Here is a 26,283-nt window from a genome sequence, read left to right as displayed (position 1 = left end):
TAGACTGGGACCACATGTGAGTTATGGTCTTGTATGAATATGAAGTGATGATAAATGTGTGGAAAATTCACTTCAGCAGGATTTCCCATTATCCATTCAAACTTCTTGCAGTATGCCCTGGGTTGCTATCAGTTTCTCAAACTTTGGAATTCCTTCGTCCATAGACGTTGACAGCATAATTTCCACTTCAGGATGTTGAATATGATCATCAATCATGTCAAACAAAAAGGTGATGTGTAGAATAGGTTAATTTATCAGCCAATGTAAATTACGCGGGCTACATTACCTATCGAAAGAAAAGCAAAATGTACACTGATTAGAAAACGGAGGGAGAGGGGGGTCAGAGGAATGTTCTTGATGGTAGTAGTGTTATTGTATTGTAATTGCATTTATATAGTGATTACTACGTCTGATGAGATGTTGAAGTGCTTTTTCGGCGAGTAGCACGACTCCGGAACCCATAAATGATTAATGTTGAATTAGTATAGTGAAATATGAACGTAATTTGAGTGGTGGATATGTTAGTCAGTTATTTTGATTGAGAAGGGTAGGGGAGGGATGGAAGGGAAAAAAAGGTTTGCATTTCTATAGCGCTTGTTACCCCTGATGGGGTGTTGCAGCGTTTTTTTGGTGGGTAGTAAGCTACTCCGGAACCCATAAAGGATTAATGTTGAAAATTAGTATAATGAAATATGAAAGTAATTTGAGTGGTGGATATGTTATTCAGTTGTTTGGATAGAGAATGGTAGTGGCAAGACAAAAGAGGGAAAGAGGTTTGCTTTATATAGCGCTTGCTACCCCTGTTGGGATGTTGAAGCACTTTTTTGGCGAGTAGCACGCTACTCTGGAACCCATAAAGGTTTAGTGTTGAATTAGTATAGTGAAATACGAAAGTAATTTGAGAAGTGGATATGCTAGTCAGTTATTTGGATTGAAAAGGGTAGGGGAGAGATAGAAGAGTGAAAAAGGTTTGCATTTATATAGCGCTTGCTGCCCCTGATGGGGTGTTGAAGCATCCATAACTAAACCCCCAGCCTCTCCCACATCACCCAACCCCTGACAACTGTTTGTCATTAACTTAAAGTAACTCCTACCATTGAGTTGCGGGGACGCAAATGTACGGTCTTGCAGCAACCTCTGCACCTCGCTATGGGCTTAGTTCTGTTTATAGATGAAAAATGCCCCGTATAGCAATTGAGTGCAGTCTTTTTGGATTAATCCTCAAAGCCGAAGGATAGTAAGGGTAAGTGAGCTCTTAATTATTTTGATAGGTGATATATGAAAGGTTCCCATATTCGACTTCCGTTAAAGTGTGCTTTCGATCCCCAGCAGGTCACACACCATGTATAACTAGTGTCAATGCTTGGGGACTGTAGTCACCTCCCGGAACACAGCGATTGCTTGTCCAGCTGCACACAGTGCTAATGTACTCTTTGGAGCTTAGTGGGTATACTTGCTTGTTAGATAGTTCCAAAAGTATATATCTTGCTGAGGAACCTACATATAGCTGTATCAAACACTGTCAATCTAGTCGAGGACCCTGACGGAAGGGACCTGTTAGGAGTGATACAAGTTTAGAGCTGTTGAAATCAGCCCTTTGGTATGTTCTGTCCACCCCTACCTTTCCGTCCCTGTTGGTTTCCCCCACTCTGAAGCTCTCTGTGGAATGTTGGTGTGCTCTCCAGTGAGGAGAGTGGATGGTCAATAAACTACAACTTAACCTATCTTCAGAGTCCTGTCGTAGTTCTAGAATTCCAACACTTGACCATTTCCCCTTTGTGTGCTCTCTCAACATGAGGAGGAACAAACACCAGGAGAATATAATTTAAATTTCAGCAAGTGTCAGTGACAAGAACTGTGCGAGATTACTTTGAGTAGTGCAAGCGGATCATTAGAGCGTACAAGTGAACTCATGGTGAACCCATACTCAACCCTTCATAAGGCAGCTTAGGGTAAGACTGTTTATGTTGTGAAGAATATTTGAAGAGGTCAAGTAATTGTGACCGAGTCCGGGTATGATCTGCAGCGTGTCCGTAGTGGGAGAAGTCACTTTGGGATATCTTGCTTCTCTAAGAGTGTGTGTAGTCAGGCTAATGCACAGTTGTCAGCGGAGCGGTGGTCAAGCGACTCCCTGCTGAGTGGAACAGAAGAGTGGAATTATGCCCTTTCAACGAGATTTGAAAATTAACAGAGTACCTGTTTCCTCGGCATTGCGTCATCTTGATCGGCTGTGATGCGAAGCAGCGGGAGGCTTGATTGAGGCACGGCGGCAGCCTGGTGAGCGAGGTTCTCGTCAGTCAGGGGATACGGAGGAGCAAACTCGGCGTTTGGAGTCGGGAAATCCTGTCATCTCCTGTCAGGGAACACTCGGCGCAGGAGTCGGAGAATCCTGTCAGCTCCTGCTGGTGGCTCCCAGTGCTGAGGTGCCCGCGTAAGAGATTTCCTCCGTCTGCTGTGGGGGTCGGACCTGCCTACGCGGTGAGCCGCATCCGGCAATTGTCAATTTCAGCCGGCGCACCAGGTACTGAGGGCCGTCTCTTTTCCTGTCAGACGAGATCAGGGGGATTTTGCAGCAGTTCATCGGCTACATAAGGGTTTTCAAGTTTATTGAGGAAGCGAAGTTTATATTCCTGGATGTTGATCTTCTGGCAAGGCGATGAGCATACTGTCTTGCAGCTGGGCTCCGCATTTCAAGTTAAAAGCATTACAGCGCCCATTCCTCTTCTCCTCCACTGAACAGTTGACTGTGGTGGCGTGTCCAGCAGGAAATAAAACTTGTGGTAGTGGGCCTACTGTGGAAAAAAACGAAATCTAAGCTGGGTTATATTTGCTTGGTTGTGTCATATTATTTTTTTGCTAGGTCCACGTCTTATCAACCATTTCCGATACACCTACCATTTCCCTCTGGTGCCTTTACACTCTCTTGTTAATATGGCAGCAGCCAGCATGAATCAACCTCCGCCCTTTTTGAACGATATTGGTGAACCTGAGATAAGATGGAAGGAATGGGTGAAACTGTTTGAATCTTATCTCATAGCAATTGGGGGTCAAAGGTTCAACTCAGTAAGGAAACAGCACATATTACTCCATAATTTGGGTGTGCAGGGGCGCAAGGTGTACGAATCATTACCAGTGCCAGAACAGGAGGGAAATGTAGGGGGAGAGGTAGATGTGTTTGAACAAACCATGGAGAAACTAGAAAAACATTTTGGAGATAGAGTCAATGTAGTTCTAGAACGCCACAAGTTTTTAAAAGGAGTCAGGGGAAACGGGAGTCTGTGCAGAATTATATTGCATCTTTGTGGGGACTTACTCAACTATGTGAGTTTGCCAACCTCACCGATTCATTAATAAGAGACGAACTAGTGAGGTGCACTAATAATCCGCGTATCCAAGAAAAATGATTGGCAAAGAATCCAGGGCTAAGGGAAGCTATTGAAATAGCGAAGTCAGTTGAACACACTGCAAGGTGCGTAAAAGAAATGAAACCTGATGGTGAGGTTGTGGCAAATATTAATGATGTAGAAGACAAGAGAGACGTGTATGAGATAAAATTTAATGAAAATGCTAACAACAGAGTACATAACAGAGAAAGGGGTCCTAAGAGCTACAGGTGTGGCAGTAATAACCATTTTGCTACTTTTTTCCAATGCCCTGCCAGGTATGTCACTTGTAAAAAATGCAATAGGAGAGGGCATTTTGCGAGGATGTGTCGTGATGGTGAACTACACATAAGAGAACAGGAAAGGAACAACGAGAAGGTCACTAGTAAGGAAGTGAAATGTATAGAGCAAAAAATGGAAACATTTATCTTGCAAGTGAAAGATGTCAGTGACACAGTAAATTCAATTGATCCTAAATGTGAAGTATTCATTGATGATGAATGTGTAGAAATGTATGCTGATTCTTGTTCACCGTTCACTCTACTAAACAAGGATGATTATGTTTGCCTGGGTATCAATAGGATATTTCTCCAACAGGTTAAAACAATGGAACCATTCCTCTTTTGGGTATGAAAAATGTGCAGCTGCAGTTTAAGGACAGGAAAACTTATGCAACGGTCTATGTAGTAAAATCAGGTTCTAATCTTTTAGGATGGGTACACCAGAAAGAGCTAGAAATCATTTTAGACCCCAATAGTGCTGAACAAGTCCTGTGCACAGAAAAGTTCCATAAGGGGGATAATATTTGTGAAGAATTCAAGCAGCTATTCAAGGAGGAATTAGGATGTTTGCACAATTTCCAACATAAGATCCAACTAAAATACAATGCAAAACCTGTTGTACACAGTTTACGTCCAGTGCCTCTCAAATTAAAAGATCCTCTGGAAAATGAGTTGCGCAAGCTGTGTGACTTAGACATAATCCAACCTATAGACTGTTCAGAGTGGTTGGCTCCGATAGTTATCGCAGCCAAGTCCAATGGAGAAGGAATTTGTCTCTGTGTTGACTTGCGCAGTCTCAATGACAGTATTTGGGTAGAAAGACACCCCTTGCCCATAATCAATGAAATGCTTAGCACTATGGGTCCGGCAAAGTATTTTAGTGTGATAGATTTATCTATGGCGTACCACCAGATCGAGCTTCATCCGGATTCAAGACCACTCACGGCGTTCATTACACCTTTCGGGGCATTTATGTTTAAAAGTATGCCTTTTGGCCTTGCGTCCGCTGCGGCTATTTTCCAAAAAGCAATGCAGAGGATCTTGGAAGGTGTAGAACGGACCATGTGTTTCCAAGACGATATTTTGGTCTACGGCCACAATTCAGAAGAACATGAGGGTGTTTTAAGGCAAGTTTTTAGAGACTCATGATTGCTGGTCTAACAGTAAAAAAGGAAAAGTGCAAGATAAAAGTACAACAAGTTGAGTACCTGGGACATTCAATCTCAGAAGATGGATTCAGGCCTAAGAGCAGCTTGATCCGAGCGGTAAAAGAAGCTCCCCATCCGAGGAACAAAGAAGAACTTAAGTCTTTCCTGGGGCTCATGGAGTATATGTCCAAGTACGTTGACAACTTTGCTGCAAAATACGAACCTATGAGAGAACTCTTGAAGAAAAACAAAGAGTTCGAGTGGAATGAAGAGCAAGAAGTGGTGGCGAATGCCTTAAAGGACGAACTGATCAACTCTCCAGCATTAGGAACTTTTGACCAGTCTAAGAAAACTATTCTTGCTACTGATGCCTCGAACAATGGGCTGGGCGCCACCCTCTTTCAAAAAGATGGAAGTGATGAGAAGATCATTGCCTTTGCGTCAAGTAGTCTCTCAAAACCAGAGAAGAACTACTCCGTAATTGAACGGGAAGCTTTAGCCTGCTTTTGGGCTGTGAGACATTTCAAGTTTTTTCTATGGGGTTTGAGGTTCACGATTCGGACTGACCATAAGCCCCTCACATTTATATTTTCAGTGAAAGGTCTTGAAAATTGCACCCCGCGCATCAGCAGATGGATCCTAGGACTTGAACATTACAATTTCAAGATAGAGCATGTGCCGGGCAAAGAAAATAGCGTTGCAGATTTCCTATCTAGGTCACCCTTGCCAGAAACAAGTGTCTCTGAAGAAGCTCTAGACAGTCCAATATTGATGATGGACTTTCCCGCCATCACTGAAAAAGAGTGGGAAGACGGTATGAAGGCGGATAAGGAGCTGTGTGCCCTAAAAGAATACATGAGAATACATGAGAAAAGGATGGCCTAATAAGAAGAACGAACTTGGAGCAGGGATCGAAGAGTATTGGGAAATCAGGAATGAACTGAGTGTCATTGGAGAGGAGGTATACCGCAATAACAGGGTAATACCCCCTAAAGAGCCCAGAAAGAGAGTTATTGACTTGGCACACGAAGGCCACCTTGGGCGGAGTGCTACCAAGGCTAGAGTAAGATCAAATTTCTGGTTCCCAAAGATGGATGCCATGGTTGAACAAATTGTAAAGAAGTGTGGGGCATGTACCAGAAGCGACAAGTCGAAGGTAGTACACAAAGCTCCTTTGTCTCCAGTTAGTGTGCCAACCAAGCCATGGAACAAGTTGGCTATGGACATCATTGGGCCAATGCAGGAACTTGGTGTGCAAAAGAGATTTATGTTGGTCCTGATTGACTATACATCACACTGGATCAAGCAAAAGTTTGTACATAGTATCACCACAAAATCGGTGATTCAGTTCTTAAAGGAAGTGTTCTATGAGGAAGGGATACCCTTCATTATAATCACCAACAATGGGGTACAGTTCACCCGAGAAGAAATGCAGGAATTTGAGGGGTTGGACATAAGACATGAAACCACAGTTTTATACTGTCCAAAGGCTAATGGTCTGGTGGAGCGGGCGAACAGGATCATTCAAGAAAATATTCAGTTAGCTGCCATCAATGGACATGACATAGAGAACTCTCTTAGGGAATGTCTGTGGGCATATCATATGTCACCAAATAAAGTAACTAGGGTTTCACCTTTCGTGTCTTTACGTGGTAGGGAACCCCGTACCAAGTTAAATCCCAGTTGGTTAAGCAGCGGCAGTGTCAGAGGAGTAGATCAGGAGGAGGTAAGAGAAAAGATCAGACAACACGAAGACAAATACAAGCAGTGGTATGACCAATAACATGGTGTAAAAGCCCACAAGTGGGAGGTGGGCGACATGGTACAAGCTAGAAGGAACAACAAGGTGGGGACCACTCTCAGCAGATATCATTCTCCAAGTAAGATTGTGAAAGTGCTTAAGAATGTGTTCCAGCTTGAAAATGGTCAATGGTGGAGTTTTGACAACATTGTAAATGCTTGTATGTAATGTTCTCTTGCTGTGTAAAATCCTGCTGCTGCCCTTCCGACAGTTATTCTCTAGGCCCCTATTGCCACCCCGGGTGTCCATTCCCTTATTCCCTTGGTCTTCTTTATAAGGAAGGGAGATGTGTTGCAATCAGCCGTTTGGTATGTTCTGTCCACCCCTATCTTTCCGTCCCTGTTGGTTTCCCCCACTCTGAAGCTCTCTGTGGAATGTTGGTGTGCTCTCCAGTGAGGAAAGTGGATGGTCAATAAACTACAACTTAACCTTTCTTCAGAGTCCTGTTGTACTTCTAGAATTCCAACAAGAGCCCTTACCTACGGGTACGGAGGGGATCACCTGGGACAGAGAACCACCAGTCGGAAACCCGGGTAACTCTTGGTCCGGGTCTCTATTACAGGACGTCGGAGGCGGGCCATAGGAGGGCAACCAATCAGCTCGAGCGCAGCAGGAGGAAAAGGCAGGCCTGGACTCAGAACGCGGTGACGTTCACGAGTCCGGAAGAAGACAGGAAAAAGAACCGCGAGGACACGAGCTGAGGGAACCGGAGGAGAAACCAGTATGGGACGAGGAGACGAGGAACCCCACGGAGGAAAGCGGAGAAACCGAGGAGTGGTCCGAGGAGTGGTGGATACCTTCCTCCCCCCAGGAGGGCGCAAACGCCGCCGTAACTCAGGAGAGTTACGGTTCGTACGGTGAGGGACACCACACACGGGGTATAGATTACTTAGTACAACGAGGCGGGAGGGGCGATGGAGAGCGGGGAGGAAGGGAAGGAAGCCGGGCACTTTAAATAGCGGCCACTAAGCACAGTTTCCCTTCGTGTGTTTCTTCCTGCACTTGTCCCTTCTTAAATCTCAACCTCAGACCCTCACGTTAGTCAGGTAGAAGTGTGGTCTTCAGGGAAATACTTATAGTATCCACCCTGATCATTAAAAGGGGACTAGGATACTAAAAACTCCTGGCATTCAGTGCGACCATTCTTCAAATACACCGGGTGTGGTGGCGGTTCCCCTTCCCTTATATAAAACCCCTTTATATAGTCAAAATACTTACTATCCCCTTTGTTCTTTCCCTCGAGCATCCTGGGGGTCGACTGACAAACCAGATAACACCAGCTCCAGGAAGACGCCAGAGAACTCTACGCTCCACCAGCATATATATATTAAAACCACCTAACACTGCTTTTCTTGCAATAAACCCCACAACTGACAAACTACTAAGGCCTCCTAGCTTCTATTTCTGCCCATCCCTCCCACAGACCCCTAGTCAGAACTGTGGATATTTAGGCAGTTTCATAACATGTCACTCTGCCTGTCTCTTTACAATCTCGCCAACACTTATCGGATCATTGTGAGTCCCACAAATGAAGTTTGCCAAGAGCGTGGTACCAATAGAGTGCGGTCATGATTCAATATTCCTCACCAGCAAAGCAGGTAGCAAATGAGTGCACTCTCAATAATACATCCTTCTGCTCTTTGCCTGAGCTGATACCCGATTTCCATCTCACATCTCTCTCGCACTGGCAACTTTACTCATATGCGCGAGTAGATCACAAACTTAAATAGTTCTGAAACCAGTCATTCGTCTTCGCCATAAGGCATCTCTCAAACTAAAGGGCAGCCCGTGTGTGTCTTACTTGGTAGTAATGGATCCATTCTGTCTCTGGCAGCTCATATTCCTGCTTGATGGTTTCAAAGGATCAAATACCATCAGCTTCAAACAGTTTCCCAATCCACCAATATATCTTGTTTTTCCACGTACCAAGCTCTATTTCATCAGCTGCAGGTGAAAATGCAGGGTTACTGATAAATAATTTAGGCTGCAATGGGTCAGAGAGCAATCACAGCTTTATAAACTTCTTACCCCAAACCTGAACACTTCTCTGGTGATGGGTGCAGACTCAACCCCCAGTTGTGATGTTTCTTGGTAAGCCAGTGACCTTGAGATCCGAGTCCGAACAACTATTTGATCTATGAAACACAATTATTTCCCCAATCCTCCACAGCCCAAGTTGGGCTACCTAACAATATTTCATTATATTGGGGAGATCCAGTCCACCAGCTTTAATCCACAACTGCAATCTATGGTCTGCAGTTCTCATTTTTTTCCTGCCGAGATGTAATTGTCACTGGATTTCTGCATATTTGTTCGGCATTGAAGGAGCAATTGTATGGTTTGGAAAAGGTAAAGTATTTTAGGATGTGTGGTCATATGGACGGCTACTAGTGTACTCAACCACAAAAGCCTACAACTATGGCAAACCTGCATATCTTTATCAATAGTTTTCAGGAGTGGATTGTACTTCGCTAGATTAATCCCTTAAATAGCTGACATTTTGTGGATCACTAGATAGTTTATAAAGTATTTTATCCATTAAAAGGGAAAATTGGTTGGTAAGAATTGAGCATATTCCCATCGGTTTACTATGTTCAGCATTAGGGATTTCGGTCAATTTATCTTGAACCTTGCTACATTCTGATCCATGTCCAGCTTCTTCATGAGGGGGCAGAGAGAGTGGAGAGGGCTAGACAATATCACTAGGATATCATCTGCATACATGGTCAGTTTATATTCACCCTTGCATATGCCTATCCATTTTACCTTCTCCATGTTTCTCACTGTATTGGCCAGGGATTCTATTATGAGCAAAAATAGCAGTGGCAAGAATGTGCATCTTGTCTCCTTCCTCTCTTCACCTCAATTAGTGAGAAAATATTCCATTGACCTTGATTAATTTGGTAGGGTTAATAGAAGGACCTTAAACCCCTATTTCTAAATTTTTGATCTAAGCCAAAAATGTCTAATACTGTTCACTGTAACTGCTACTTTGTGTGTGGTTTCTTCCTATGTCCTCTGTGTCACACGGTGCACCATTTTGATTATTGTCTTGCCTAATGCAAGAAGCATGCGCCTCTATCATACATGGCAATAGACACGATTCAATTGGGAGACTCTGGAGTTTTGAAGTGAAAATTACTTTATTTTGGCAGTCTTCTGCCTGGAATCGCCCTTTCTACAATCGAAGTCAAAGTGGGAAATAGATTCCCATGATTTTATTTTTTAAATCTCCCACTTTCCTTTTCTATGCTGGCATGTATGCCTCTATTTAGTCGGTCATTTGTGGCCCTAGACCATCTCCAGCATACTTTTTTTATTGCTCTTTATTGGGTTTTGTCATGTCATTGATAATTTACGTTGGCATTTCCAAGTTGTATATATTTACCGGAATTCATACATCCATTTGACAGTGTAACAATTAATCAAATAAATGTATAAAGTGCGTGCTTTCTCAACAGAGTGTCCCTGTGTTCTAAGCTGGAAACGATGGAACACCGACGCTAAAGTCTCGTGGACCATTGAAATACAGCTACATTAGGAAGCACTGTTACGAAGGGCGTGGCCTGAGCAAGATGGCGGCTTAACAGACTGAACACTGTTGCGTTACTCCAATCGGGAATAACGTCCCCAAATGCACTCAGAAAATATTTTCCTTGAGAAGTTGTTGTCTTTTTAAATAAAGTTTTATTGAAATATCCTTCAAAATTTGTTCCAATTCTTTGGATGTTATTTTCACATCTGTTTATGCGTTGACATCATTACTTTTTATTCACATTTTTTACATGGCCCAATGCATTTCGGGCCCGAAACTTTATTTAAAAAGACAACAACTTCTCAAGGAAATTATTTTCTGAGTGAATTTGGGGACGTTATTCCCGATTAGATTAACGCAACAGTATTCAATTTTCGCATTCCTCTACTCAGAAGGAAGTACTCAAATAGCACCAACATACTTACAAACAACCAGAATACCTGTGTACCCATCCAGGAGTGCGATTGTTCTTCTTGTTTTCAATGGCTTAACAGACTGCTCAGCACCCGGCCCTGCAGTTTCCAGTGCTTCGGTGCACAATCTGCCCAACAAACACCCAAGGCTAATCCACAGAGGCAAACCAAACACATGGGGTTGTGATGTGGCGAAATTTGCGGCAACAGATCGGAAGATTAGACTGGATTGGACTTCTCACTGCTCCTGTGCATGGAAAACAACATTGCAGCTCCAAGTGGCGCCGCGCCTCGCGGAGCGCCCATGAACATTAGTGACCGTGCGGTAGGAGGGACATTGCGCGGACCCCAGCGAGGGACTCTCTCAGTGAACACTTAGAAGCCTGCGTAACTGTGCAAAGAAACACCTTTACCTGCGATCCAAAGACACAGCACAAATTATGGCCGCACAGCGGCTTTCAAGTGCAGCCACTTCGCTCGACCTACGCCTCTTGTCTCCACAACAGCGCAGAAAGCCTTTCCTAAATTAACACCGACTAGGTTCCCCAGCACTGCTTACCACAAACCTGCAAACCAGTGAGAGGGTTGCTGGGCACACTTTAAACACCTACGATACACGGACAGACCTGAGGCAGGCAAATTAAATGGTGGCTCTCTTTACCTCTTCATCCCACGAGGCGTACAGCGATCGCTCGCAGCAATGATAGTCTGATAGGAGGCTTGGCGCACGGCACCCAATGGGGGACCCATTGAATAAGCACATCAGCCCATATTAGTGCCTGGGTGAGTGCTTGTACCAACGTTCATGAAGGACCGTCCTTCTGTATCTGCTAATTCGCTCCGCCGTCTACGAACCAAGAAAGGATTGCTGCAGGGGCACAGAGAGCCCTCCCACTGCGGCCTCAGACCCGCTCTCCCTCCGCTACATACCACACTTCAATACCTATGGATTTACTCCCTAAATGCAGATGAGGCCCTGCTGACTGGCTGACAGTGACAACACACGGATGTCGGCCGAAGTCCACCTCCACAGCTCTCTCTTTCGTGACCTGATTGGTGCTTCGTGCCACACATGAAGAGCTCTGATTAGTGGCTAACCAGAGCATCACACACTGCGTAACTTGTTATGTTATGTTAACAATCTTTTGTAGAGCGCACGGACACCCAGAGGTTTCATGGCGCTAAACTTGATGATTATCAACATCTCCTAGCAGCATCCCTAAGAAGGAAAACAAAATGATGGACGTGCCCTTGCCTGCACCCCAAGGCCTACCCCAGCGTCAGGATCAATGAAGCCAGATGCTAGGTTACACACCAAAGCTTTGCTTATTGAGATAAGAGAGCGGTGACTGATCTTCACATATAGTGCCACACATGACCCTACCTCTAATCCTGCATCTACAATTTAAATGGGCCTTGGGATCCGGCTTTGCCGTGAAGAACATACCGCGATATGTTAGATACCTAACAAAACACTTCCTTGCTTAGGAGTACTGCTGAATTTCACCGCTAAGTGATCAAAGCTGCTCCTGTAAACACCTTGTAGGGATATGCAACCACATAACATCCCTTTAAGTTCACAGCAGGTCAGACGATGGCAGACCAGAGAAAAGAAAGACAACAAATCCAAACTAAAATGGGCCAAGGCTGAGCCTCCGTTGCCAGACTCCCCCATCAAACCTAAAACAGACTCTGGGGCAAGCATGGATACGATCCTACAGATACTTGGCGTCTTACATGACCTGGCCCAAGAAACAAAAGTGGACACAGATGCCATGCATCACGACTTTCAAGCCCTAAGGAAGAACTTTCAAAATATGGCAGGCAGGCTCGCAGAAACAAGGACTGATACACTGGAGGGCTCTGCATCATCTGATAAGACAAGAATGGACACAGCCACTAACAAGATCAAGGCCCTGATGAAAGACATCTTTGAGTTGGAGGATTGGAACCACAGAGGTAATCTGCACATATTCAGTTTACCAGAAATGGTGGAAGACAACGTGAAGTCTTGTGTCTAATTTTTGAAGGCCTGGCTACCCCACACCCTGGAAATCAAATTTGACAAGAGACTTTGAGATAGAACTGGCTCATCGTGTCCAGAAGGGCAAGCCATGTTTTAACCCTCCTAACTCGTGTCCTAGAGCCATGATATTTAGACCACTACAATGTCGCCACGCAGAAGAGACACTTGAGGAAAGTTCAACATATCCTCTGGAATGGAGCCAGAATCAATATTGCACAGGACCATTCAAAGGCACCAGTGAACATCAGAAAAGGCTTCTTGGCCCTCTGCCAGTCTCTCAAAGACCACAACATTCCTTATGGATTCGCAGTCCCTTCGAAATTCCGAATCATCATCCATGGAAAAACTCTGCTCTTCATGGATCCAGCAGAACTACAAAAATTCTTACACTCTTCCGTCCTGGCTACAATGAAGGTTTAATGTCCACCTGGGTTGCTAATGTCCTCTGATTCTCTCGTCTCTATTACTATTCTTACATGAAGCTGCCAAGATCCCACTGGGAGAGGTCACAGTGCCTCACCCACACTTCTTGGTCCATCAAAATGACTCCGTAGTCTGGTGGGCTCACATCAAACTACGCTGAACTACCCTCTTACCTTAAGGTGGGCCATCCCGGTCTGTTCCGGTTGAAACTGCAGTAATGCACCCGTATCTCATTAAACCACACCGGATACGCAAGATATGCATGCATGTCTAACTGCATGAACGCTATACTTCCTGCTAATGGAAACGTTTGATGAGATAAGTATAATAGTTGATGTTTCCTGCTTAAACTGTTGATGTTTTTGGCCGAAAGATGGTTGCCTGATGTCTATATAGGCTATTAACTGGCACGCATGCCCCTCATGACCATTTGGAGAACTGTCAGGAGTGAGGTATGACCATAGAGTCCCGAACACATATGTTACCCACGCTGGCCTTCCCAGATTGTATTTTATCTTTTGGCCCCACAATGGATGTCCCACTACACCCGCCTAATTCAGTGAGTAGATCCCCACCACTTCCTCACACTGATCTACACCCTCAACATAGCACAGGGCTTTACAATGTTTCTTCAGTAGTTAACTTGGTCTAACTGCATCTTGCATCCCATTATCAATCACATTCGACCTAGGGTCTACCTTGGCTAGCACACTCATATTTTACCCCAGTAAACCCTAGTCTCCCTTCGATGATAGTGCTCAAACGCCCATTTATCCCACACTCTTGTCGCCCCAATAGACCCTCGCCATGACCCCATTATGCTGAGGTAATATAAATTTTTATGGTCAATTGTGTCCCCTAACGTGAACCCCACCGTCTCCATGTACGAGCTTAATGTGCATGTAACTTCCCTCCTTGACCTGCTATGAAGACGCAAATACATTTGCGTCCAACGTTAACATGTCCTCTTTCAGATCCACCATGAACGGATCGATAATTCGGTTCCTAAGTATGCCTTGCCAACGTCTTTTCATGGTGTACTTCCACGTTTTTCCTAGTCCTGCAGAGCTAGGCCCTGATTTCTGTCATCGAGCCCTTTCTGTTCTCTGCCTCCTGAAAAGCTGCAACGTGGGATGCCTCCCTGACCTCTGTCCTACTCCCTGCGCGGCGAGCGGTGCCCGGCTCGGCCTGCTTGCCTGCCAAAGACAGTATTTTGCCTTCAAGTTATCAGTATAGCCGAGCTCAGCTCCTCGAAAACACATTCCAGTCTAGCAGAATAGATAAACATTTCCCCGGCTGCAGAGCAAAGGGCCCGGCCTCTCCGTCTCCATGCAAGTAATTCATCGCTCCTGTTACCATGGTAGGCCCATGGCCCCTCGCATTACACGCAGACACGTAGTCACATATGCACGCATTAATAGTCAGTAAAGAGTAGCCTCTGCCCAAGAGACCTTTTCCTCTGAGATAATATAGTTCCCCAAACACAAGATATCAGATATGATTTAGGAACGAGTTGATCTGACATGCCAGACTTCTGTCTCTTTCCTCTAGTGCTAAATGTCAAGTCCCCTGCACCCTCCAGCCTCACGTCAGTTACACGTCATGCTGCTGCGCGCGCATCCTTGCTACAGATTTCTGCTGACACTGCAAGATTCCACTATGTATCCACCCACTTGTGACACTTTCATGTGACGTTTCTAGCACACACCTCTGTGTACGCCCTCGTGCACACCTTTTCTGTTACGCACATGTGTTCTTATCTCGTTTCTCTCAGCTGTTACGCCTTCTGTATTCATCACCATTATATGCATTAACTATAAAAGTTGTATTCTGTCAATAAAGTATGCTCTATCCCTTCCTGATCCTTTATGGTGAAAGGAACATGATACCCTGGTTCGAACCATTCCATTTTATGGAATAAAACCCTTATAAACTCAGATGCCACGGATTTTGACTCTTATTTTCGATTGAGTTATTTTATTGAACTTTACTGCATAGAAATTCAGACGGTAAATATGTATTTACCACAATGCACCCCACCAGCGCACATTAATACTCCCTGGACTCCCTTCATCATAACCCTTTTTTCTCTGATTGTTACCAACCAACTATCCTGCAGTCTCTTAAGTTGGTATAATGGGAGACCCCAGTATAGTGTATTGGCATAATCCAGCCGCAAGATTATGAGGGCGTGCACTACCATCATCTGGCACTGGAGGGAGGTGAGGGGGGGCAGAAACAGAAACTTTCTTAGAGATTTGAAAAGGCCAAAACAGGTCCCCACCACACTGTCCACCTGAAAGCTTCACCTTAAGATTTCGAACTACCGTAACAGGAGTTGGAGTGGAGGTGGAGCAGAAGTAGGTCAAGCTTCACCACTCCATCCAAGGGTGGTAGAACCAAAAAACAGGACTTCTGTTTTATTTGTGTTGCTCTGGAGGTTACTCCAGGGTATCCACTGGAATATTGCTGGCAGACAAGCTTCGCATATGGCTGGGTCTAAACTGGAATTACATGGTGTGCAAAAAAACTATGGATTAAGGCCCAGATCCCTCTACTGCAGGTGAACGTTTGACATTGTTCAGCATTCTGTCCATCACTTGTTGTTTTTGCACTAATATTATGGCTTCAGATGTCTGTAAAGAACAAGTTACTTACCTTCGGTAACGATATATCTGTAAGAAACATTAGTTAGTGTTAGATTCCTTACCTTAGAATATCCCCAGGCGTCAGTCTGGATCCGGAAACCTTTGCGTAGCAGTACCCCTGCGCGTCGGTAGGCGTCGTCTGCAGGCGTCCCCTGCGGCTCCGCGTCCGTCGTCGGCGTCGTGCGCCATGATGACGTCGCTGGAGTATATAGACGCCGCCTCCGCGCGCTGACGTCAGTTCTTTGCACACAGCTTTTCCGCGCCAGGAGACGCAGAGCCATGAGAGAACCAACACTGGTGCCATGTAAAACTAGGGCCCTGAAAGGGATGTCCTTAACCCTAGGTATCAGTTCGCAGAACGGGGAGGATGGGTGGGATCGGTAAGGAATCTAACACTAACTAATGTTTCTTACAGATATATCGTTACCGAAGGTAAGTAACTTGTTCATCTGAAAGAAACACGTTAGTGTTAGATTCCTTACCTTAGAATACATACCCCAGCAATACCAACCCCGGTGGTGGGTCTGCGGACCAATACAAAACTACACCAGAAAGTCCTGGAGGACAGAACGGCCAAAGAAGCCATCCCTCCGGACTTGACTGTCCAGGCAGTAGTGCCTCGCAAAGGTGTGCAGCGAGGCCCACGTAGCCGCTTGGCAAATGTCCTGCAAGGGGACTCCCCGGCCCAGGGCAGTGGTAGCCGCCGTGGCCCGAGTGGAATGGGCCCTCAGCCCAACAGGAGGCTCCTTCCGAGCCAAAGAGTAGCACGCTTTGATGCAGAGAACGACCCATCGAGAGATGGTCCGTTTACAGACCGCCCGTCCCTTCTTCGCACCCACGTAGCCAACAAACAGTTGGTCATCCACCCGGAACTGGCGTGTGCGATCCATGTAAAACGAAAGCGCACGTTTTGGGTCCAGACGGTGGAGCCGCTCTTCATCCTTTGAAGGATGCGGAGGCGGGAAGAAGGAAGGGAGGGTGATGGACTGCCCGATGTGAAAGGCCGAAACAACCTTGGGCAGGAAAGAAGGTCTAGTCCTGAGAACCACCTTGTCAGGATGAATGGACAGGAAAGGAGGTTGGACAGAAAGAGCCTGGAGCTCACTCACTCTCCTGGCAGAGGTGATGGCAACCAGGAAAGCCGTCTTTAAAGTCAGGAGACGGAGAGGACAAGAATGAAGGGGCTCAAAGGGAGCACACATCAGAAAAGTTAGAACCAGGTTCAAATCCCACTGAGGCATCACAAACGGAACAGGTGGAAACATGTGAGTGATGCCTTTCAAGAATCGAGTTACAATCGGGGATTTGAACAAAGAAGGCTGATCAGGAAGCCTCAAAAAGGCTGAAAGGGCAGAAAGGTAGCCCTTGATAGTGCCCAGAGCAGAGCCCTGCTGGGCAAGAGAAAGAAGAAACAGAAGAAGCTCCGAAAGAGGGGCAGAAAGAGGATCCACAGCCTTTGCTGTGCACCATGCCACAAATCTGTTCCACCGACAGGCGTATACTGACTTAGTGGAGGGACGCCTGGCTGCCAGAATAACATCACAGACTTCAGGAGGCAAGTCAAATGGCCTCAACTGCCGCCGCTCAATCTCCAAGCATGGAGGTGGAGACTGGACAGGTTCGGGTGGAGGACCGTCCCCTGCTGCTGCGACAGAAGGTCCTCCTGAAGGGGCAGGCGGATCGGGGGACCGACTGACATGCTGAGTAGCTCGGGATACCAGTACCTTCGAGCCCAGTCCGGAGCCACAAGGATAACTTGGGCCCGGTCGCGCCTGATCTTCTTCAGCACTCTGGGCAGAAGTGGTATAGGCGGAAAGGCGTATAACAGACCGCAACTCCACTCGCGCCGAAAGGCGTCGCCGTGCGAGTGCCGCCTTGGAAACTCCAACGCGCAGAACTGATGACATTGCGCGTTCTCTTCTGTGGCGAATAGATCTAACCAAGGCTCTCCCCATTGCAGAAAGATGCCTTGCGCCACGTCCGAGTTCAGACGCCATTCGTGATCCATCGAGCACCGACGGCTGAGTTCGTCCGCCCTGGCGTTCAGAGAACCTGCCAGGTGTTGAACCGTCAGAGTCACGCCCTGACGTTCCAGCCATTGCCAGAGGCGCAGAGCCTCCTGGCAAAGGGTCCACGACCCCACTCCGCCCTGTTTGTTGCAGTACCACATGGCGGTGGTGTTGTCGGTGAACAACTGCACTACACTCCCGTTGACAAAGGGGAGGAATGCCTTCAGTGCCAGACGAATCGCCCGCAGCTCCAACAGATTGATATGGAGCCGGGACTCCGCCGGAGACCAGATGCCTCTGATCTCTGCCTCTCCCAAGTGGCCACCCCAGCCCTGGAGGGACGCGTCCGTCACGACAACGTGCTCCGGTTGGGGAAGGGAGAGGGACTTGCCCCTGACCCAATCGCGGTCCGTAAGCCACCACTGCAGTTGTCTCGCAGTGCCCTCCGAGATCAAGACGTGGTCGGACAAGTTGCCCTGATGCTGTGCCCACTGAAACTTCAGGTCCCACTGCAGAGCCCGCATCCGCCACCGGGCGTGATGCACCAGAAGGATGCAGGAAGCCATCAGTCCCAGCAGCCGCAGCGTCAACCTGACCGAAACTCGGGATAGCGGCTGAAAGATGGGAATCAAAGCCTGAATATCCCGAACCCGCCGTTCCGGAGGATAAACCCGAAACTGCGCCGAGTCCAGAACCGCTCCGATGAAAAGGAGCTTTTGAGAGGGACACAGGTGTGATTTCGGCACATTGATGGAGAACCCCAGGTCGTGCAAGAGGTCTGCCGTCATCTGAAGGTGGTGGACGACTGTCTGGGGTGAGCCCGCCTTCAACAACCAGTCGTCTAGGTAGGGGAAGACTGAAACCCCCAACCTGCGCAGATGGGCTGCGACCACCGCCATCACCTTTGTGAACACCCGTGGGGCGCTGGTAAGGCCGAAGGGGAGCACGATAAACTGAAAGTGCTCTTGGCCTACCGTGAACCGCAGGTAACGCCGGTGGGCCGGCAGGACGGGGATGTGGAAATAGGCGTCCTGCAAGTCCAACGCTACCATCCAGTCTTGTGGGTCTAGAGCAGCCAAGACCTGAGCTAACGTCAACATCTTGAACTTCTCCTTCCGGAGGAAGCCGTTGACGTTCCTTAGATCCAAGATAGGACGTAGGCCCCCCTTGTCCTTCTTGGGTACCAGAAAGTAGTGGGAATAGCAACCACGCCCTACTTCTGGCCCAGGAACGCGCTCGATGGCCCCCTTGGCCAAGAGGGCCGTAACTTCCTCCTGCAGAAGTGTCAAGTGGTCCCCCGACACACGGTGGTTCTGCGGTGGCATGGCTGGAGGAGAGGTCTCGAAGGGGAGGGAGTAGCCCCTTCGGACGATTTGCAGCACCCACCTGTCCGAAGTGATTGTGCGCCAGTGAGCGTGGTGATGGCGAACCCTGCCACCCACTGGCGTCACATGGGGCCGAAAGCACGGACTAGGAGGATTTTGGGGTAGATGCTGCGGGGGAAGGTGTGGTCTGACCCCGCCGTTGTCCCCGACCGCCACCACGGCGGTTTCCACGGCCGCCACCGAGTTGAAAGGATTGTTGCGGCGCGTGGCTGGCAGCACGTGTTGGGGCGCCCCTTCCTTGGCCACGAAAGGGACGAAACGAACCCGGTTGCTGACGCTGGGTCGAGAGACCCAAGGACTTGGCCGTGACCCTGGAGTCCTTGAAGCGTTCCAGCGCGTGGTCCGCCTTGTCACCGAACAGGTGACAGCCATCAAACGGCATGTCCATCAAGGTATTCTGGACATCTGCCGAAAAATTGGCGGATCTCAGCCAAGCGTGGCGACGAATCGCCACCGTCGTTGACATAGCTCTGCCCAGCGAGTCGGTCGTATCAAGACCACACCGTATCGAATATTTCGCTGCATCTCGGCCCTCAGCCACAGCCTGACCGAGTTTTGCCCGCACCTCCATGGGGCATTCTGGCAGCAGTTCCGCGACCGTATCCCACACAGAGTGGGTGTAGCGGCCCAAGAGGCAAGCGGTGTTGCAAGACCGCAGGCCCAAACTAATGGACGAGAAGACAAATTGGTCATACCTCTTGGATTCCCGGTCGGGCGGGGCCGACAGGAATGCGGACTGGGAGGTCGAGGCCTGGATCACCAGACTCTCAGGGGTGGGGTGGGTAGACAGGAACTTGGGGTCGTCCGGACAAGGACGGTGGCGCCTGGCCACGTTCCGATCAACAGGCGCACCTGAAGCGGGCCTGGACCACGTGCCCAACAGAACGTCTGACAAGGCTTCATTAAACGGCAGCAGTGGCTCCTGTGGGCATGACTGCGGTTTGAAGACCTCGGTGAGGATGTTAGGCCTCACGGCCGCGACGGGGAGCTCAAGGTGTAAGGCCTTGGCAGCCCTCATCAGCACCACAGAATACGCAGCTCCCTCCACCGATGCCACGGAAGGAGGAGAGAACAAACCAGGGTTAGGAGAGTCGTCCAGACCACTGGCATCCCCCAAGTCACCTGTCCAGTCCGGGTCATACTGGCACTTGCGTGACAGAGGGTCCTCGGACCCCTCCCAACCTTCACCGATTCGGAGTCAACGATGTAGACCGGCTCCTCGGGGTTCATGGGCCCCATCGGCGCCGGGACCGGCGTCGAGCGCCGCCCGTCCGGCGCCGCGTCCGGCGTCGGTGAAGGTAAGGGGACGGCGCCGCCCGGAGCCGGCGCCGGAACCCCGCCGCCGGCCGGAGCCGGCACCGGAGAACCGGCGCCGCGCGGGGGCGGCGTCGGGGGTAACCCCGATGGCAACGGCGCCGGGGAGGCCGGAAGACCAGCCGGCGCCGATCCCGAAGGCCCTTGCGGCGCCGGGGTCGGAGCCGTCGGCGGCGCCGGGGCCGGAGCACCCGACGGCGCCGAGGCAGGGACACCCGAACCGCCAGGGCCCCCAGACGGTAGCACTGGGCCCGAAGGCGCCGTAGGCCCCGTCGGAGAAGCGAGCGCCCTCATGGCCATGAGGAACGCCTCGATCTCCTCAGGCGTCGCGCCGTGCCCAGGGACCGGAGGGTATGAGGCAGGCCGCGCCGGCGACTCTCGCGGAGCCGCGGGGTTGGGGTCACCCGAGCCCCCGGCCGCATCGCGCGAGCGTCGGGGGGAGTCGGGGGTACGATGACGACGCCCCGACTTCTTGTGCTTCTTACCTGATGAGCCTGACGAGTGGTGTCGACTTCCGGAACGCTCGGCGCGGCTCCGCGACCGCTCCCTCGAACGCTCTCTCGACCTCCGGCCGGACCGGGACCGCTCCCGGTCCCGCTCCCGGTCCCGACATGGGGCCGACACCCGGAGCTCCAGTAGCTTGCGGGACCGCTCCCGCCTAGCCTTGTTGGTGAGGGCCCGGCAGTCGACACAAGAGTCCACGTCGTGGTCGGGGCCCAGACACCGGAGACAGAGGCGGTGATGGTCTGTGACCGACATCGTGCGCTCACAGTCATCACAGTGCTTGAACCCAGGCATCCTATCAGGCACAATTAGAGAAATAACTATCGAAAAACTTGGTCAAAAGACCGGAGTACTGCTCTTCAGATCTGCGTCCACTGGCGCGGAAAAAAGAAGAACTGACGTCAGCGCGCGGAGGCGGCGTCTATATACTCCAGCGACGTCATCACGGCGCACGACGCCGACGACGGACGCCGTGCCGCAGGGGACGCCTGCAGACGACGCCTACCGACGCGCAGGGGTACTGCTACGCAAAAGTTTCCGGATCCAGACTGACGCCTGGGGATATTCTAAGGTAAGGAATCTAACACTAACGTGTTTCTTTCAGATTGTCAGTTACTCGAAATCCTACAGGTCCCGACATGAATAACTAAAAACTATGTCCACCGTAGAATAGTCATTATGTGCTTCGAAACATCCGATATCTTAACCGCTGGAAAAAAATAATGAAATGTGGCACTCTCTCAGCATTTTATAGTCCTAAATTAAATTAGTTCAAGTCATTCATTTACGTAAAATTCGATATTTAGACAAGATCACTGAAAGAAAGAGTAGTTTATTGCAAAATATTGTGTTTCATTAGTGTTTATAATTTGTCAAATATATGTTTTATTCAGTACAATTCTGAGCTCTAAACATGAGTCAAACACATTTAGAATAAATATATATTTACATTACATTCAAATTCAGTTGCACTGATCTGCCATCACAGAGGAGATCTCATTGTGCAAATAAAGTCCTTCAAGCTACCGAGAATCTGAAAGACGTTTCAACCTAGAGGGAAAAAGAAAAGAAAATCAGGAAAAAGTGAGTGGGACATGTTAAAAATAATCATTTCCACCTGAGCAGGTTACTTTTTAAACACGCTGTTTCAATTAATTAATTACGTTTTAAAAAACATATTAAAAAAATATGTACTTTTTGAAGTTATCAACCAGTAATGCACTTTTACAATTTCATTCTTCTCTTGATCAACGGAATCATGCTCTCCCCTGCTGTTAACCAACAGCATAAAATAAAAAAAGGCAATAGCCCCAGGGATCTCATGTTTAGGTTGCAGTATCAGTTAATCTATCTACCGAAAGTATAAAGAACGCCTTGTGCCCAGAAACGTGCCAGAATGCTAAAACTGTGTGCATCACGGCCAAGCGGAATAGACATGATTAAATCTTTACATTAAACTCGGATCATTTGGACTCCCCGGGATTAGTTATTCACCAAACAGGGCATTGTATTACACGTTGCACTTTAGTGACAGTACTCTGTTCAAATGCCCTTACTGTTTTACTATTTTGCTGCTAAAAACGTGTACGCATGCCACACTTTTTATTGATAAGACAAGGCTTATCGATAGTCTTAATATCTTGCACTTTATGGTTCGTGTTATTGTACTGTACTGTAATCATTGCACATTGCACCTCGACTTGTAAGCGGTGAGGTATCCCAACAGTATATCAAATTATTTATTCACGTATGGTAGGGGGCCCGGATCACCCCGGGAAACCATTTTGGGCGGGGGCGTGTCACGGCTGGTATGCCCCAAGCGGCGTAGCCGGGGCGCGCCTCTTTCGCGCCCAAGAGGGGTTGTCCTAGACACCTACACCGTTGGCCACGCCCAGTAGGCGTACCAGAGGAGGGTACACGCCCTCCCGAAGAGGAATAAAGAGAGCAGGAATCCGAAGAAGCATCCTCTTGTTCCTGTGCTTGGAAGCTGCACCCACTCGTTGCACGTGAGCCCTCGACGGAACAAGGAGCAATTTTGACCCACCCACCAGCCCCTGATGACAGCGTTAGTACTGCAATAAAGTGATTTGCGTTGATAACAGCCTTTTTTCCCCCTTTTTTATTTAGCGGTAAACAACATGGCAATGTTAGTACTGCAATAAAGTATTTGCTTGGTAACGTCTTCGTCCTCGATTGAGCGAAATGATAACGATCTAGTTTAGTGATGTGATGAATATCTAGTAGTATTGACAAACATTGCAATATACAGTATAAATTTTCTTCCTTAGTAGGTAAACAAATGTCGTATTTATTTTTTGGTCGGGCGGTAAGGTCATGATCGGTGAGCAGTAATTTCAAGGTCCCTAGAGGGGGGGCGCCACCCACTATGGATGGGAGCGCCCAGGGGGGAGGCGGCCATTGGCCCCTCCCACGGGGAGGTGGCACCCACTAAGTATGGGTCGCCTAAGGGAAGACGGCCATAGGCCCCTTCCAGGGGAGGAGGCGGCTACATGCCCCTCCTACGAATTTCCCGGGGCCCGGATATCCGCGACGGCGGATGTGATAGACAGTGTGGGGTGGGAGGGGGGTCCACACTGCCTTCTTACAGACACCCCACACGGGTCCTCGGACGACCTTTAAGATGGCGTCGAGTTAAAATGGGGGCCCCCGCAAGACAAGGGAAATTGGAGTTGGCACAGAGGACACAGTCCTCTGCGCGGCCGCCCTCACACCGTGAGGGGGAGAGTTCTGGTAGTAGGGATCTGACACCGGTTGCGACCTTGCCGTTGGCCCATAATGCTAGGATGTACAATTTTAATTTAGAAAGTATGCATTTGCAGGATGTTAGACTCGGCTAGGAAAACCTTTGTACTAGAGATTTGTTAAGGTTAGCCAAAGAACATGTCTTCATCAAAATGTAATAAATGAAAATTGTACATGATATGAAACTATTATTTTAATGTTTTAATTTTGTTTCATATTTTAATAAATACGGCCGGGGGGGTCACTCCCTCCCGCCTTCCAAAAGTTCAGAACTGCGTCCGTCTTCCCATCCTTGGGGATTGTGTTGGGAGGGGGTAACAGGCATCCCGGCCATATACACCTTGTGTAAAAACCAAATGTAATACATCACCGGCTGAGACTGCTAATTTGTTTAGGGCGATAAAAGAGCTAACCAAGCTCGTCACTAAGACTATCAATACTCCCACTGGTAGACTGGATAAAATAGAAGCAGGAATAGAGAAAGTCCTCGCAACTCATAACATGGTCGCTCAAGATGGGAAAATGCAACCTAAGGAGCCACCCAGCACCATCACACAGTCTGAGAGGGAAAATACTAAAGCTACCCCCTTCCCAGCAAAGGGACAACCAGGGATAAGAGAAAAGGGTGAGGGGCCTGGAATTTACCCTAACATAACAGTAAACACAAAAAATACCACCTTAAACGAGAGAGATGTATGTAGGGAAAATGATACAGGAAGGATGGGTAACCCGGTGGATGAAAGACGGGTGGGCGAGAAAAACACAAGAACAAATCCAATAAATACTGACATACCAGAGGACGTACGAAGCCCACAGACTTTAAATTTGCCTCCAGAGGCCAACCCATACGCCGTCATTTTAGCCAAAGTTCCCTTCTGCTCAACAGTTGAAAAGGAAACCAGGCCTGCCTGAAGAAACAAAACCTTGCATTGGCTTGGAAATAGAACAGGCCTGACCGGTGCCCATTTTAAGAGAAATTAAGATGGTGCGGAAAATCGGCTGGGTGGGAAACAGCAACAAACTGTATCAAGGTGATTGTGTTGTCCTTTCATTAGGATCTCCCTCACTGGTAAGGGAAGTCCTACTAAGAACACTTGATCTTAATTACACCAATATACATGTTTTCCCATTGCGCTTTTTTAGGCTTTCCTGTTTTCAGTTTCTATTTTTGGTCAATTCTGGTGGGGTTTTTCAGTTTTTTTAATACCTTAAAAAACAGTGGTTATCAGTGTTTACACAATTTCGCGCCATTAAAAACAACAGAAACAGTGTGTTTCCGGTGTTTATGGAATTTTAATTTAATTCTAATTATTGCGTGCTTTCTGCCCTGGTAGTACATGTGTATAGGTAGCGTGTGCACAGGGTATATGAGGTTAATTACATTTTTACTGCACCAGAATGGACTGCAAAGTCAATAGCATTCTTCATTAACTCTCAAGATTGTAAAGATGCTTTCAGCATACCATCTAGCAGGTGACAAGATCTCTCACAGGGATGCACTTCAGCTCAGGTATCGATTTTGACAGGCTGTAAGAAATAGCTCTGAATATACTGGACCAAATTAAGGTACAGTGTGTACATAGTCCACAGTCCCCAGAGGTTTGGCAGAGGCTAAAGTAAGATATAACCTTACTCTCTAAAGTGATAGCTTGGTCGAGCAGTAAGGCAGTATCAGAGGACAGTGTAAAGCATTTGTTGTACACACTCAGTCAGCAAATGGTCTCACACACTCAAGAACTGAACTCCAGGCCAATTGTTTTGTATCAAAATATATCGTTATTTTATTTTAGAACTTACAGGGTATCAAAATATACTTACTCAGAATGAGTTACTTTAGTTAAATACTTTTCAAATAGGCAATAGACTGATTACAATTTCAAACACAATGCAACATTGAGCTCAATGGGAACTTTTAGATAAATGCAATTAGTTACTTTACATATTACTTTCCTAACCACAGGACTGGATCCTAGATTCAGTCCTGGGGCATCTCCTGTAAATAGTTAAGTAAAAGTGTTTTGGTTACAGTAGTGATTTTTAAAGAATAATATGGTATTTTAAAAGTTTACACTTCGAAACTTTTTCACATAGAATCACCAATGTTATCCTAGGGCAGGATATTCACTTAGGCAGGTAAGTAATGTTATCGTTACCTTTTCTTATTCAGAGTTGGATCTTGGATCCAGCACTGGTGTATCTCCTGGAAACAATTGAAAGAATGTGTTTAAGTCATGCAGGAAATTTTTAAGGAATATTTGTAGTTTTGGAAAATCGACACTTAGAAACTTTTCTGGTGAAAACCAGACAACGGATTCCTATGGAAGGAAATTACAGTTACTGGTAAGTACGGTTAAAATTGCTTTTCAGGGTCAGGGCTGGGCTAGAAGACGCAGCACTGGGTTCTCCCCTTATAACCGGTGAGTAAATCAGAATTCGTTCTTCGGCTGATTTTAGATGAATATTTTAAAGTAGCAAAACTCCACACTTTGAAGAATTTCCAAGTGAAACCAGTCAATGTTACCATATGGAATCAAAGTGAGTTATTGGCTTTTGGGTAAGTACTCGACTGGCAGAGTTAAGGATCTGGGCATAGACTCAGGGGTCTCCCAGGGTCAGGTAGGTACAGCTGGTACACCCTCAGCGGCACAGG

The 26,283-nt window shown here is 47.6% G+C and overlaps 1 protein-coding gene across 1 annotated transcript in view; it reads right to left on the bottom strand.

The window, feature by feature from the left end:
* Positions 1 to 21,688: 21,688 nt before the first annotated feature.
* Positions 21,689 to 26,283, bottom strand: part of GPATCH1 (G-patch domain containing 1) — a 425,367-nt gene continuing 420,772 nt past the window's right edge. The window contains exon 20 of the mRNA XM_086945137.1: positions 21,689 to 21,920. Coding sequence (XP_086801263.1) covers positions 21,893 to 21,920 — 28 coding nt within the window. The 3' untranslated portion in view covers positions 21,689 to 21,892. The remainder of the gene's footprint in view (positions 21,921 to 26,283) is intronic.

Source organism: Lissotriton vulgaris, chromosome 12 (genome assembly GCF_964263255.1).
Source record: "Lissotriton vulgaris chromosome 12, aLisVul1.2, whole genome shotgun sequence".
Taxonomy (NCBI): domain Eukaryota; kingdom Metazoa; phylum Chordata; class Amphibia; order Caudata; family Salamandridae; genus Lissotriton; species Lissotriton vulgaris.
This window is presented reverse-complemented; position numbering and strand designations above follow the sequence as displayed.